Here is a 16981-nt window from a genome sequence, read left to right as displayed (position 1 = left end):
TCTAGACTCTATAACAAAATGGCTAAGAATTTTTACTAACAAAATGGCGTCTGTGATATTAGGCTAATATTGATTTTAATGGAAAAGGAAGGTTCTTAGGGAAAATCACAGGTTTAAGTAATACTTAAAGAAGACTGCGTCATCTGGTCACGGAAACAGGGCATGCGCTTGTATTGCACACGTGCGACGGTTTGAGGGACTATTTGTGCGTTTAAAATCCTATGCTAATTCCCTAGCTCTGCGTTTAAAAACAGATTGGGGATACTACTGTTTTTTTTGTTTTTTTTTTGAGGGTAGGGAGATTCATTAAAAAAAAAATTTTCTGAGTGTATACCCCTCCCCTGTTCCAAACGCTCCAGAATTATCTGATTTCTTAAAGTTTTTCAAGCTAGGTCTGAAATACCAAACTGATTTTCCAGGAAGTAGTATTTATATTTTTAAGGGAAGAAAAATATTGCTCCTCTGGAATACCTTTCCGAAATCCTACTTTTCTTCAAGTAAACAATGCGATGTGACCAAGAATTTATTGAAAAAAATAACACCGGGCCATGACAAAAAAGTAACAGATTATAAATTAAGGTGAACTTCTTATCCACATAAAAAGACTTACATAAAATTTGGTCTATAATATTGAACAATTGCTCAGAAGGCTCTATATTTACCTTTTGTTTCTCCCCAGCTTTCTAATACTAGCATGTAAATTTCATCTTTTACTTTACATTAAAATTAATTTCGCAATAATAAGGGAGCTATTCTGCCTTTTAAATCCAAATTGCGAGCTCAGTCTAAATATGGTCTTCCACGTAAAGGGATTCTAGAGGGTAGATCTGCTTCAAGAGGGTAAATACCTCCGTATTGATCGGGGTATCGCTTGCAGAAAGTTGTAAAACTTAAAACTTACTGGGTGTTTGCTCCCTATTGGGTTTATGGGGTCAGCTCTAAACCCCATAACAGAATTTCCAAAAAAAATACTTCTCTCCCAATAGATGGTGCGTCATTTGCAATACTGTATAACCACTGATAATATAACCACTACATATAAGTTCGTGCAAACATATGCAGCAAACATATAAGTTCTGTGCAAACATATTACGAACCCTTCATCCTCTTAAATGTTAAAAGACGACTGCACCACCATAAATGTGTGTGAGATGTTAAAATTGGAGGCAATATGCTATCTCAAAGATTGTCTACTTTAAAATTTTTGCTTTATCGGTCCTTTTCAGGCCACGAATTTTACTTTGCAATACAAAAAAGCAGAAATTCACACTGTCCTGCAGAAAAATCTCTTTTCCTACTTAAAAAGACACTAGGACTTTTGATTTCCCTTTGAAATTCATCTACCAATTTACTAAGACCCTTGGCTCGATAATGTCTCCTCCTGGGACAAATTATCCGACAAATAAATACGTACTCACTACCAAATTTCTCCAGAAAATACAAAACCAAATTTTTTCTAGGGAACTTGAAACTTCTCAGATATGGTTCATAAAAATAATAAATATAATTATTTAATTTTAATCTCATCTTTTTAGGTTGGGTTTATCCCATTTTTCTAAAATTGTTCAAATTTTCTTATGCTACTATTTTGCTTATTTCTATTGGGAATCATGGTAAAAAGTGGATACTTTTTATGTGTAAACTACTATCAATATTCCGTTTTCTAGAGTTTTGGTTGCTATTGGTATGGTTTTCTTTACTTATAGTTCATTATCCCAAACGATTTGAAAAAAGCAGCGTAAATTTAAATAAAACAGTATCCAGCACTGATTAACCGGCTGGTACAAGACATTTTTTTTTGGCGGGAAGGAAAGAGAGGGAGCTTTAGGAATAAGGAAGATCCTAAAACAAGTGAATCAGAGAAAACAACGCAGGAGACTATCTGTAAAAATTTTCATTTTTGCTTGGGGGGGATTGAGGTGGAACCAGTCAAAAGGTGCCATATACATGCTGTAAACTGCAATAAATGTATGAAATTCTTAAGAGAGGTTAGAAACACAAGTATGACTAAAAATTAACAAAAACAGAAAGACTCAGAACATTTCAAATTAAGGTGAAAATTTCCAAATCAATACCATATTCCTACACTTTGGTTGTATGAATTTCCAAATCCTAGAACCACTTCCTGCGCTACGAAAATGTTAAAAATACAGAAACAAAAATTAACCTAATCTTGGCCGATCTTAACTATGGGTAGGCATGACTCGGACATATGAGTAGGAGGAGAGAAAGAACATTAGCATAATTCTAATAAATGAGGCAATCAATTAATACACTTGTTGACTGTTAAGAAAAGAAATGAAAAATATGCTAATATAATGCTCTATAACTTACAATAGAATTGTTGGAGACTGAAATAAATTAATAAATTTTAGTTTTTATGATTGAGTTAGAACCGTTTTTGAATACTAAAAAACATCCGTAGGAGTGGGCTAAACGATTTTTGGAAGTGTATTCTACACAACACCACATCACATCACACCACATCACATTACAACACCACATCACACCACAAAACACAACAACACACAACACCACATCACAAGTGTATATCGTTCCTTCTAAAACTGATTTTCCTGAAAACCTGAAAACCTTATCTACACCCTGAAGCGCTTCCTCGCAATAAGACGGTTATTCGCATCCCCCTTTGAAAATACCTGGTCTTGCATGATTTGTAACGAACGTTTACTGACCTCCAAGCATCACCATAGTTAATTTTCTTCAAATCTTTAACGCTTTAATTTCCTTCTTTCTTAACTCCGGACAAAGATTAGGTTTTTTGGTACTGGTTAATTGAACGAAACACACCCGAGAAGTGAAGTTAGGTTAATCCTAATGAAAAATGACCTTCATATAACCTTTGGTTTATATGATAATATATTTTGGGCTATATATTTGTACATTAGGGGTGGGTAAGGGTAAAGTATCTGGGCAATGCCCCTAAATAACCTAACCTATCCTAACTTAATCAACGCCCTAATATTCAAATATATAGCCCAAATTATACAAGTCCAATGTATTCTTTCAACCGTCTTTTATCTTTGTGGCTATGAAGCTGGCTATCTCAATTCCTGTGTTCAACAAGCTTCTCGACTGTGTTTCGTTTAATTAACAAGTACCCATTTTTCTGTAAAATATTGGCACTATTCCTTTTGACTTTCTAAACTAGCGTTCTTTCCCCCTTTTCCACTCCTTCCAGTAAGAGCTAGTTTTGCACACATAAATTGTTAATATCACAGTCACAATTCATTTTCAGAAGTTTCAGCACTGCTACTCTTCTCCTGATCATTCAAGTTCCCCTGGCTGCTGCCATCATCAAGGTTAATAATGAATTCCCTTTTTGAGGACTTGATCCACTTCTTGAAAACATCAAAGATTGAAAATGGACAGTCTGAGAAATGGTGTCCACAACTTTTGACCGTTGTATTTCCCATGCGGCCAACTGCTTCAGCTTCAAGGTAGTCATGAAGAAAATCATTCATTCCTCGCTTTGGGCTGAAAAATAATAAGGTAATTTAAAACCATAATTAGCATATAGCCATTAAAAAACAGATATACTACAGTCTTTAGGAAAAGACAGAGGATATTCCATTCTTATCCCTAATAACACGAACACATCATCTTTGCACAAAGTCACTGAGACTAATACAGCCCAGCACACTCTTCTAGCACAGTCTGTTCAAGATTTCATACTTTACTCCCTTCCACAAAATTGTAATTTCCTTTATATATTTTTGGATATTCGGGGAAGTCAATTACAGAGGTGGCATAGTAAAACAACTGGTCAATTTCTTCCTAGCCTGAGACGGGAGTGGTTTGGCTCAAAAAGTCTTGGAATTTTGTGGACAAGTCTATCAGTAACGCAGCTCAGCGCTCTCATCCTCTACCTCGATCCACTCAAAGTCCCTTTTTTTCTTACTCACAGGAAGTTCTAATATTCTTTATACCTTCTTTCGAACTCGAGAAAGTAAATTTCACCACATGCATCCAGGTGGTGAATATCCCCTGAAGCTCTGAAAGGAGTGGCTCGGTTCAGAATGTATCGGAATTCTTTGGAAAGCTTTTGACTAACATAGCTCAGCACGCTCTTCCTCTACCCATTCTTTTCAAGGTTTCAAATTTCATCTTTTATGACATTTTACAACCCTATTTGAGGAAATTTTGTTGTTTCAGCCTCCAGATAACTGGCCAGAAATTGATATCTTTGGCTGCTTCTTCGGCTTCAAAACAGTTGTGAGAAAACGATGCAACTACATTAAAATAGGATTCAATTGCTCGTATAACTACAAAAGTCATCCTTTACAAAGCAGCTTTTCAACTGAAACAATATTGTAAGACTAAAATGTAGTAATAAATATTGTAATGATTGGATAAACTATTAGGAAAGTGAACAAAACTAATTCATGCAGGTTAATAATAATAATCACTATAAAGACTGGATTCAAGTGATTCTGCAAAACAAACAATACTCACAACTAAAGTCCAACTAAATTCAGACTACTCTTTAGTTCCTTGATGATAATTGGTTAAATCGACGTAGGTTTATCAGAAACTTTGAATTCAGTACAGCTCCGTCTCTTTAAAAGTCTCGCAAACCTTTTCCCCACCGTTAAAGTAAAAAGTTTGAAAAAAAGTCCCGTTAGGATCTGTCCTGGTATATAATAAACCTAACTTTGACATATACAAATTTTGTGACTATTCCCCTTCTGGAAGTCAGTTTTGCAATCCCTAAAATTATTACGAATTTAGTTTTAGTCTCCAATCTTTCAATAAATTTTCCTTTATAAATGTTTGTAGTCGGACTCGCTGTTATAGAAACGTTCCTGGTCACCAGATCGTATTTATGGTAATTTATCTAAGACTAAGCAAAAACTTTCTTCTGAAGTTGTTAGGGCAGTGGCTGGATAGAGAATGTCACAGATTTTGCAGAAACGCTTATTTTATATGGATCTTTTCTAACCTTTTACGTCGAAATTTCACCCGGAATCTAGGAATTTCTGTGGTCTTTGGAAGTTACCATAGTCTCAGTTTTAGCTTGGATATAAGTAGAATGTGTTTCGTATTAAAATCCCAACCAGTTAGCAAACAACGTCAACTACGGCTGACTTCCATCTTCTAGACATCATCATGGAGGCCATCAGTAAATTTAAATGAAAGGCAAAGAGGATGAAAACAAGGGAATTGTGAATTGGTCCTCAGTTTTATAGATTATGAGCAATCGTCCGATTCTGTTGATAAAAGAGCTTTAGTAAAGGTTTTATCCTTGTATGGTATACTAGACATACACATTAAAGTGATTAGTGCTATGTACGAGAATAACACTGCTGCGGTTAAGGTAGGAATTGAGGTTAGCCGCTGGTTTTGTATTAAATCAGGACTTTAGCAGGGTTGGTTTTCTATCCCCCTTTATATGGATTATTTTGATGGACTTTGTCTTAAGGAGCACAGGAAAGGCAATCAGAGACCATGGATTCAAATGGGGAGGAATAAGTCTCCTGGACTTAGATTATGCTGATGATTTAAGCATCCTAGATGAAAGTGGGAGCAAATTGAATCAACTCTTAAAGGTTTTTTGAGTACATGGTGCAATAATAGGTTTGAAAATTAATGTTAAGAAGACTAAGTCACTAAGGCTAGGAATAAGTGAAGATGAAAAGGTGACGTTGGGTAATGAAAAGACTAGAAGCTACAGTGATGACAGTGGTCAAATATGGCTCTGAAGCATGGGCGCTCCAAAAAGCGGATGAAGATTTGCTAGAGGTTTTCCAGAGAAATTGCTTAAGGATTGTTCTGTATACCCGGCTGACTGACTGTATTTCCAACAATAGGCTATACCAAAAATGTGGTTCAATGCCGTTCTCTAGGGCTATAATGAAAGAAAGGTTGATGTGGCTAGGGCACGTTGTGCGGATGAAGAATGACAGATTGCCGAAGATTGTTCTTTTCGGCCAACGGTCCAGGGCTAAAGAGAAAGCAGGTTGTCCACGTCTGGGGTGGAGGATGTCATAAAGAAAGATTTAAAGGAAATGGGAACTTGGAGGGCGGGTGTAAAAAGGAAGGTTTTGAATAGATTAGGATCGAGGAAGAGCAAGCCTAGCTGTGTTGGGCTCAAGCAGCTTGGTGCTGCAGTGAGTTGTTAGTAGTAGTAGCAGTAGTATGCATATAAGGCATTATATAATCATCCCCGCAACTCTCAAGACATTCAAGTTCTTCTAACTCCAACAGTCAGATCAAATTTGAATCTTTTGGTTGTGTCATGTCCTTTAGTATGCCCTCCCTGATTGGGCTCGTGAATACCACTCGGTTATGAATTCCGACTGAAATAATAAAAAAAAAATAGTTGGTTTCATAACAATTTCTGTTTATTACTCTTTTGGCTTATCTGATTTTTATTATAAATGTTTGGTTTCTAATGAAGACGGTGTAGGTTTTGCTGAGTAAATAGAAGATATTCGTAAAAATCACAAAAATATTTCCCTCTCTCTCTTTCGTTCCAATTCCTCTCTGTCTGTATTTTCTTTTCTCTTCCACCTCTTTCTGTCTGTCGGTAATTTCTCTTTCTCTCATTCTATCTCTCTTTTTTTATGTTTATGAGCTAGTGTTCAAATAGTCAAGGCCGTATCCAGGGGGGGGGGAGGGGTTACCCGGTTTGAACCCCCCCCCCGAAATTTTTGACCGAGCCGAAAATAAGTCGAAAATTAGTAAAACCTAGGTAAAAATCAGTAAAATTAGTCGAAAACTGATTCAAAAATTAATAAAACACCCCCCGAAAAAGTAAAAAATTAGTAAAACCCCCCCTGAACAAAAATCCTGGATACGGCCTTGCAAATAGTAGATGTATCTTTTCCTTTATAGGCCATGGTAGGTTTGTGAGGAGCAGTGCTTTGTATTTCTAGTATGATTTAGATCTTTTTGTTGGAGAATTTATCTTTGAGAATTACGGAATTTGGTCTTTTGTATGTAAATGTATTTTATCTTAGAGACGAGTTTACCGATGGAACTTTGGACAAAGTTTTTTCTCCTCCCCTTTTTTGATACTGCCGCAAAAATTTCATAGATTTTGGTTAATAAATATTTGTATTATGAAAATAAAAATTAAGAGGAAATATTTTAAAAATCAAAACTTACGTCAGAACTGCTGTTACAACTTCTCCCAAGAGGCCGCTATGAATGATTGGATTACTTTGTAATTCACAGATTGTGCGAAGGAGACAAGCTCTGCCATCTAATCCTAAAGAAGCCAGACCAAACTCTATGGAACGAAATACTTGAAGCTGATCTGTTTCAGCCAAACTCCTAAATAGTAAAGAATAGCAAAAATGATAAATAAATGACAAAAAATAAATACGAGAAATTTGTTTGAAAATGTACCAAAACGGTGAACATGGAGTGCTTACCATTTTGGGTAAAAATAAGCAAAAATGTCAGGGAGAGAATTGTCCTGGAAAATAATGGTTTGGGAAATAATAATACTGAAAATAGCATGGGAAGAGCATCTTGGGGCATAGTGTTTTTGAGCAATATTCTTGGTAAATAGAATATAAAATTAAATTTTTGCGTCGTCTTAACATTTTATGAAGGATTTTACGAACAATTGTGTATCCACGAGATAACAACATTTTAAAAACTCATTGTTTAAAGCGTCCTTGAAGAATATTATTGATAAATTTTGGGCTCAAATTATGAAAATTTAAGACATAACTTTCTTATATTGTTACTCTTTTATTTATTCTATATTTTTATTGATCGTTTTATCTTATTTTTTTACTGACTAAATATGATTATTTAACTTAGTTAGTTATAAGATATATCTTATTGTGGGTGCTTAAAAGTGTTAAACATACTGTAAGAAATCAGGGAAAAAAAAAACCAGGCCAAAAAAGGTTGCAAATAATAATCTACAGAGCAATAATGCTAACAATTAATCTGTAGAAATCAAGTGGTACATAATAAATTTAAGCATTATTCTTTGGAAGTATAAACTAAAAATATCTAGAAGAATTTCCATCTAATGTTTCCCTTGGGTATATTTGCGCCGTCGTAAATTTTTTTTTTGAATATTCTTAGTAATAATTCTGCTTCTCCTCTTGCTGTTGCAATTTTATTTTTGTGGAGTTGTAAGGACAGATTGTTGATTAACTTTAACCGCAAAATTCACAAAATTTGAAAAACTAGGATTTAATTATTAATTGCTTAAAGTTTCGAAGACCTGTTTTCTCTATCAGCATTGCTTCCAAATGGTGTAAGAAAACCTAAACAATCCGTCGATCTAACAGATTGGGTTAAAGAACAATAAGCTGTTATTACAATAAGCTCAATAATATGCCACCCGACCGGCATCGGTGTTGATTACATTTTACATTTTAAGAGGTCAATTACATTTTAAGAGGTTGATTACATTTTAAGAGGTACTAAACCATCATGAAATGAATACATGAACGAAATTAGAGTCACTCCTTCTTGCTATTCGATAGACCACGCCGTTTTATAAACGGATTGGCTTGACTATTCAGCATGAATAGTGATATACGAACTGATTTTAACTACATCAATAATTGGGAATTCAATTGCAAATATACCCATTCCCGGTCTTTGGATAAGGATTGATGAAACAACCATTATATGTACAAATAGACCTGACAGAAGCAGATTCTCTAAAACTAAAATAATACTGAATTGTCGACCCTATTGTAAGGTACGTTTGTAGCTAGGGTATCTGGGAAATCAATATTGAAAAAAAAAAAAAATGAAAAAATAGGCCGATCAAATGAAGATGCAGAAGATTATAGAAGAGATATTATTACTTTCTTTTTTGCTTAGAGGAAGGGAGCGACAGCTTAGACCCTTTGTATAGGATTGCAGACATTTATACTTTCTAAATTGTTTGTTTCAATTTAATGCAAGGATTCCAGGGCCACTAAAAAATCAGACTCCTTAGAAATCAAGTATATGGACCCTCTATATTGTTCACCCAGCCTACCCTCTCTTACAAGTCCATTCTGTGTCGGTATTCATAATGCAAACAAGTAAATTACCTTTTTTTAAGGAGCCCTTCCGATTCATCAAATAAGGAGTCCAAAAGTGTTGTTATAGCTATATAAACTTCGAATATGCCACGGACTGATAGTTTCCCTCCGCTCTGTGTTATTAAAGGAAGACTAAATTGGTTGTTTATTGCCCACCTGGGACGGACTAAAATCGGATCTGAAGACACTGAAAAATCAAATTAGGGTTATTAGTTTTCTGCTAGTAAAGAGCCACACTTTGACCGTAAGGATGTACAACAGACACAAACCGACATCAGCACTTTGAATAAAATCTAAGTAATTTGTTGACTAGAGGCTTATCACGCACTAAGCTTTTAGAGGCTAGGCGCAACGAATCGTGTAATAAAAAAAAGTTTCTGCGTTGGACGGAAAAATTCTTTTTTTAGGATTATCTGCAGAAGGGCTAAAATAAACTGAGTCTTGATATTTCTCAGTGTTTGCAAAACTCTATAAGACAAGCACAAAACGGAGGCTTTACAAACGCGCTTTAATTAAAATACACAAATTACTGTTTTCAGTAAAGCGCTAGATTTACAGAATTCTACAAATATAGGAAAAACTCATTAGACAGTTTATTTGAACCAGCATTTCGGATATATGTTTCATTAACTGCAAAACAATTATTTTTGTTCGTTTTAAGTTCTTCTTTCCTCTTTGCTTCCATCATAATAAAATTGTTTTTTTTATTATTTGTGGTTCGTTTTTAAGGCATAATAATATGAACAATAGACTTTGTAAAAATATCTTTTTGTGGATGAAACTAAATCAGTCAAGATAAGTTTGTTTTGCTATTTTTCTTAATCGGGAATTAAATATATCCTTTAATTTGTTCATATCTTAAACTTTTCAAAAAAAAGTAAATCTGTAATTTTTGTGACATAAAGTGTCCAACGAATATAATTTAGTCGGTATCTTTAAGGAGTCTTATAAAAATGAAATTATTTATGATCAACCCTGGCAAAAAAAGACGTATCAGGACTTCCCGTGCGAAAAAATGATTTTCCTTGTTGTTTAAGACAGTGAACTGTAATTCTCCTATATGAAGTGTTAAACTTGCACAAAAAGTAGGAAAATTCTCCTTTTTCAAAGATTCTCAAACAATTTTCGACATATTTCTTTCAGTAAGAAAAATCTGAAGAAAATTTAAAATTTTATTCAGTAGATGGGTAACATCGAATATCCTGTATTGATTGATATAAAAATTTTCATATTACGTCAAAAATTAAAATTATTGAACTGATGAAAGAACATAGAGGGAGCAGAGGGTAAATTTATTTAAGAGTAGGGCTCAACTGATATGGACCTTTGAGGTCGAATACCGATACCGGCATATCGGTATCGCACCGATACGATACCGATATAATTTGTCGATAAATTTCTCTCCGTTAAACGTTACCCAAAGTTTCAGTTTAAAAACGTTACATAAAGTTTACATCCCCCCCTTAATGTGAGTTCCAACAATTAGGCCCTCCCACCTTACAACACCCCCTCGTCCCTTTAGCTATGCCCCTGACTGTTTTTTTTTATTGAATCTTGGATATTTCACCACGCAAGTGAACATTCATTAAACAGAAACCGTATGGTTTATTTCTTGAAGTCATCATACATTTAGAACGTTGCTGCCTTCAACGTTGCGTATTTTGACTTCATTTGACTCATCTCTACTACTTTCTCCACCATGGTCAGACTTAGCTGGTGGCTCTACTGCCAAGGACTGGAAAAGCAAAATTACATGAGGAAATCTGGTGACATCTTCTGGACAAGTTTTAACTAAAAAAAAAATTTATCGGCCGATAAGCAATATTTTATGTCCGATATCCGATAATGAAACTGACATTCATATTGAACCGATAATATTAGTCGGTTCTGGTTCCTCCGCTCTGTCTATTAGTCGGTTCCTCCGCTTTTTTAGCTAAAGTTCTTGAATCTAAAGTTCGAATTTTGTTCCAAATCTTTAAAAATGACCCCTTAATTACAAAGGCCGTTATTTAGAATAAATAGCTCTTATGAATGTATTAAAAATATTTGGCTTAAAGAGCGAGGTATTGACTAGGGGGTGAACCCAATCATACACGTAATATTTTCTGTTCGTTTTAAGTTTTGATTATACTCCTTATTTTCATTTGGAAAACTTGTTTTTTTTATATCTAATTTCTGATCTTTTTTTAAAATAATGCTGGGAAATCCGTCGCCCCCTTCATAGCAGAGTCCCTTCCCTCATGAAAATTTCCTTCATGGAAAGATCTTCCCACCTAACTAACTGTCGGTTCCTCCGAATTTTAGCTTAAATATTAGTCGGTTCCTCCACTCTGTGTTATTAAAGGAAGAACAAACCAGTTCTCAACGTTCCATCTGGGACGTACTAAAATTGGATTTGCAGACACTGGGGAAAAAGTTAAATTGTTAGTTGGAGAATTGCTTAATTAAAACACCAAATTCCTTCTTCGGGCGGATACTCCTCTTACCAAAATTTGTTTACGGATGAGGCATTACACAAGATCATTTCTATATCTTTTCAGCAGTATGAGATTTACCTTTGATTTGGTTAATTAACAGTCGACGATAAGACAGAAAAAGTTAACATCCTCAAAAGTTTTGCGTGTCCTTGCAAGGTTTATTAAAGCTTTTGACCTCCAGTCTGGAAAAAGCCTTGGCGGGACGACTTTATGAAAGAAAATTGCGAATAACAAGAAGGAAAGCTCTAGCGTTGGGCTTATTATAGAGCCTTTTGCCTCCCATGCATTATCTTTTATTTTACCCCCGGCCACGTCGTATAGAAGATGTAGCGATAAAAAAAGGGGCTGGACTGTGTTAATTGTGGTATTAAAGATTGAAAGCGTCCAATGTAATATTATGCTTTCAAGCTGTGAACTTATACCTTATAAGTTCTCCGATAGCGCCACTTATAGCGCTAAAGACTGTGCCATATGTAATATTATTCTTTAAAGCTGTGGCGATTAAGATGCGCCAAGTGTAGCAATGAAGTCTGGGGCCACAAATGTAATATTATGATTTAAAGCGGTGTACCAATCGCGCCACTCGCTGAAAGCGAGAAAAAAAATTCGTAGCTATAGTAGGTTAGAAATTCTCCAACTATCAATTTGGGGGCGTAACCTTGCTTCTTAGGGTTATCACCGTGTCGAATATCTCTAATGTTATGTAGAAATCAGATTCCTGGGAGCGTCACCGATGGAGGCATACGAACTAATTGCCTGATGTACGATTAGATACAGATATATAAAGAAAACGAACACAAATACAAAAGCAATAGATTTATTAAGACTTACATTTTAGGCGTACAACAGTGCTTCACTTCAACTGATGAAAATAGTGGCAGAGATAACAATAATGACCAAATCTCTACAATGACTGCATAATAATAATTTGAATTGCAATGCCTGAATGCCAATAATAATGATTCTGATCTACGGATGCCTCGAAAAACACTTTTTTTCACTACATCACACAAATATAGCTTCTGCGCTCTACTAGCTTTTTCACGATTGGCCCAAGTCCTGAGTAGGGGGCCGCTAATTTGTGCTTATGTTTGCAAAGTCACTTCATTATGCTCACTGACCGTCCAATAATTTGTTTTAAATATTTCTCATGATTAAACGTTATAACTTAAGCTTCCTGTGAATTCTGTATCTGGTGATTTTTTTATTACCAAATATCTTAGCGAAATTCAAAACCGAATAGTGTCGTTGTTTGGCTGAGGCCAAAACGCAGTTTCTCTGTTTGCTGATTAAGAATTTAGACTCTTGGAAACAGGATTTGAACTTAATTAGGGGAAGTTTAATTTATGTCGGACTTATCTTTAGAAGGAAAAATTTTTTGTATTGTAAATATGTAACATGTTACTCACGGTACATATTACCCTTCCCATTATTTAATGACGTCCCGTCATTAGGCTTGCTTGCCCTTGGGTTTTTGAAATATTCGCGATTTATTTACTATTGGTCCTACGTAATTTTAATTGACATTGTATTATTTTACACTTTTATATAAGCTTAATCAGGAGTGCTAAAATTTTTCTCTATTACTTTTCTTATTTTTTTTTATATATCCCTATCTAAAGTTCATCTACAGGACTGAGATTATCTATGGTTCTAGGCTAGCTACTATACTAAAGATTTTTTCTACATCTAACACTGATGACTTTTACATTTCCTGCAAGGTTGAGGCAATTTTACTTTTACTATGAGGTTTTTTTTTCTGAAAATTCAACTTTTACAAGTTTTTATCCTTTGCTAACTATAGGATAATTGTGCTTCCTATCTACGCTAAATTAAATGAATAGTAAGACAACACTACACATAACTCTATCTGAACATCTAACACTACATATAAGAACGATTTAAAACACACAATATTATGTTTACCACATTCACTGGTAAACATTAGAACACTTTCACTGGGAATGTTTGCTATGTAATATTAGTGATATGATATAGGAGTTTTTAAGTTATCAAATTTATTAAAATGTAACAATTGTAAATTCACACCTATTCCATCACCATTCATGTCTTTTAGCGTACTCAATCCTTCTGTTGTAAATTATGGTCCCTCACTCCTTTCGTCTTGGCAAAAATTTTTATAACACTTACAATATAGTTTCTTCACAGAACAGTTTGAGCATGATTATGTTCATCTTGGACGAAAAGCCTTCTCTAATTGTCAAATGGGAAATGTTACTCCCAGGTCCAGGTGAGTGGAAGTTTGTTATCAGAGTTCATTCTCACCAGCTGTTTTTGGATTGTTCGTAAGGTGCGTTATCATTAAGGGGTTGAACTCTGGGACTGTTGAGATTTGGGACTTAATCTATTATTATTGATCTATTAACACAGTCTGGATTGGGTTGATTTTCTGCTCAGCATATCGTTCTTGGGATATTTTAAAGTATATAGAGAATGCAATTCTCGTATAAAATTGTTCGTTTGTGCACTTCGAGATTACAGTTCTCTTATAAAATTGTTCGTGCCTGGCTTGCGTCTATTAACTTTTGCGGTGATTCCTTGGTTAATCAAGGGGAATTGATGTTTGGATTTGGAATGGGTCGACATCAAACTTTAGTGACTCCTTCAACATATTTTCTTTAACTTGTGGGAGGAGTATATTGTCGCAAAGGGGATAGTCACTGGGGTTAATTTTGGTCTCTGTAATTCAATAGTTGGTTTCCAGGTCTACTTTTCCGAAGTTATCTCGTAACGTTTATGGGATAACAGAGATATTAACTTTTTGCATTTGATAGAGGTTATAGGACGGATTCCAAGAGATGGTCGAAAGGGATTAGACGCGTGAATCTGTGACACGTAAATGATTTTTGGGATCATCAAATATCATAACTATACAGTCGTATGGTACATGGGTCCATAATGATTATCAAGGGTGATATTTATGCACTTATATCTTTTACTGGTCGATGGGGCTCTCAAGATTGATGTGATTATACAGTTCGATAATGCAATTGATACTGAGATTTAAATATAGTTTTACCTGATACGCAATATGGTTCGTGGTTGAGGAAAAAACGATCAAAGGTAACTATAATTTTCGTAAGCAATCTGGGATGAAAATTGCCTGGAGTCTATGGTGAGTACTCTTTGTTGGTTGAGGTATGATGGAAATAGATGCTACTAGGTTGTATCCGCACTGGACAACTCATTGTAATGATCGATTTCCAATACGTCGATCCACTTCCTGTAATAAACATAACGAGGCAGAATCACACGTTCTTTAAAATCAAGTAGTCTTAATACATAATAATCAATACGATTAGGTGCATTTTGGGGTGAATGTTACCCTACAAGACAAACTTAAATAGATACACTAATATTACTACATGAATATTGATTTTAATAAAATGACATTATTATCATGTAGGTTCCAGATACATAGAGTTCCCATTGGGATATCTAAAACAGAGATTTCTTTTAACTTGTTTTGAGAAAGGAAACGACGATACAAGGCTTATTTAATTCTTCGACACTTATTTAATTCTCCCTTAGATTTAAAACAACCCTTTAAACATAAGTTACTCTACATTGTTAAATTTGAGGTCTCAGTTTACAACATATTTCATGCCTTCATTGTTCACGCACGTCCCTGCTGTTTAAGAAACACATGTTGCAGCGTCATAAGCAAATGGTTTTACGTAAACGACACTTAAAATGAGGGAACAGGACATAGTAAGGACGAGTGAAGACCTCTATACCCACTCATTTTCTATTGTCTTCCCTTTTTGTTGGCTTAGACGTTCTCATGGGGTTCCGGGTTTAACTTCTGCATTTCATCCATCTTCCTGTACTATTACTTTAGGTTTAGCCTTCTTAATTTCAGAACTTTGTCGAAATTAAGAGTCAGTAATATTTCCATAGTTAGGAAAATTACGAATAAGAAAAATAAAGTCAGTCATATTTTCAACCAGAAATTGGTTGAGAATAATCCGTATCTGTTATCCACATACGTTAATCTCTGGTCCTCATTTGTAAATAGGGGAATCTGGGAGTCTAACGCTTCTCTTATTTTTGTAAGCCTTAATGTCCCTTTAATCTTTTCTATTTTCGATCATAACGAGGTTTTCATTTCCTCACTTTCTATATTGGAAACAGTGTACGACAGGTTAATTGGCTTGAAATTGATTATTTTAGGACTTATTACATTTACGCTCGTGGTAATTAAGGGCGTTCGAACAGTTGACTCTTTAGTTACAAGTCGATATCCTTGTTTTATGGTTATCGTACACACATCATGTAACAGTAATTCTTTCCTATAACTTGGATTTATTCTTTCTGTATTATTATAGCAAGACAAAGTTCCAACAGTTTTTCTTGGAACAGAAAATAACCAAAGATCATTTCTAAGGTGTATGAATATTTCTCGTTTAGTACTTCCTATCACGGCTTCTTTCAGTTGGACTGGATACATCGTACTGGAATGGTACGGGTAGACTTCTTATATTAAGGGAAATTATTCGAATTAATTACATGCAATGTTACTTTTTAATTATAATTTGTTTTCGGGAACTGATATATGTTGAAAAAAATTTTCTATAGTGTTTTTATAATTGTATGATTTTTACTTGTGAGCCAAAAGTTTTTAAATTATTATTCCTTTGTGATGCCTACCCCTAAAAATCTTTTTTTGTATTTTTAAGAGTATTTTAATCTGTCCGGTTTCTTAACCGTTCTACCTGACTGTGTCGTTACTTTTTCTTCTGTTTCTTGCGGGTTTTTCTTTTTAGGTTTTGCTAGAACGATATAAGATCAAATTTTTTGTATTGTTTTTTAAAAAATTCTTGCCCTTTTAATTTTGTTTCTTTCGCGTGCGCGGCTGCTGAAGTCGGTTTTGACTTTCCTGTTTCTTTAACTACCATATGGTCTGATTCGTCGTCAGACTCTTTGGAACTGGTTTCAAATGATTCCGCATTAGAACTTTTAGAGGTTGCACCTCGCATTTTTGAGGTATGACCTCTCCTTCCTTCGTAAATTTCTACTCCTCTGGAAGTAAAAGGTTTATTCTCCAAGTCCTCGCTTTGAGTTTTCATCTCGGGAGATTTGAAAGACTCTTGATAGTTTTGAGAGGAATCAAAAGATTTTGCAGGGTTCCTCCACTGTTTAAATGCCATGTCTTCGGGGGGTTGGGGCATTCTTTGCACTAGTGTTTCCCATCATGAAGTCCACTGTTTAGGCTTGATCTTGGACACAGTTATATCATGATATTGTCCTTGCTTGTCATTCTTGGGAGTTTCATTTTTAGGCAATGTACTTTGACTCTTTTATATTGGGAAATTTATTAAATCAATGGCTTCTCGCAGATTTGTTTTAATTGAATCTTTGGGAGGAGTTTTCTCTACAGTAATACCCGGAGTTTCTAGAGTTCTGTTCAATTCCTCCTGTAATGACAGGGGCCTCTCTATTGGTGTTGCAGGGCAA

The 16981-nt window shown here is 34.9% G+C and overlaps 1 protein-coding gene across 1 annotated transcript in view; it reads right to left on the bottom strand.

Annotated features, from left to right (window-relative positions):
* Positions 1 to 508: 508 nt before the first annotated feature.
* The window catches only part of LOC148947349 (uncharacterized), a 41857-nt gene continuing 25384 nt past the window's right edge, over positions 509 to 16981 (bottom strand). Inside the window, exons 2-4 of the mRNA XM_089095220.1 lie at positions 9036 to 9213; positions 7129 to 7296; positions 509 to 3495 (exon numbers count right to left, since the gene is read on the bottom strand). Of these exons, the coding sequence (XP_088951346.1) occupies positions 3240 to 3495; positions 7129 to 7296; positions 9036 to 9213 (602 nt within the window). The 3' untranslated portion in view covers positions 509 to 3239. The remainder of the gene's footprint in view (positions 3496 to 7128; positions 7297 to 9035; positions 9214 to 16981) is intronic.

Source organism: Artemia sp. Qi Xiang Cuo, chromosome 10, assembly GCF_049724085.1.
Source record: "Artemia sp. Qi Xiang Cuo chromosome 10, ASM4972408v1, whole genome shotgun sequence".
Lineage (NCBI taxonomy): Eukaryota > Metazoa > Arthropoda > Branchiopoda > Anostraca > Artemiidae > Artemia > Artemia sp. Qi Xiang Cuo.
The sequence above is the reverse complement of the archived record's forward strand: the minus strand, read 5'-3'. Positions and strand labels throughout refer to the sequence as shown.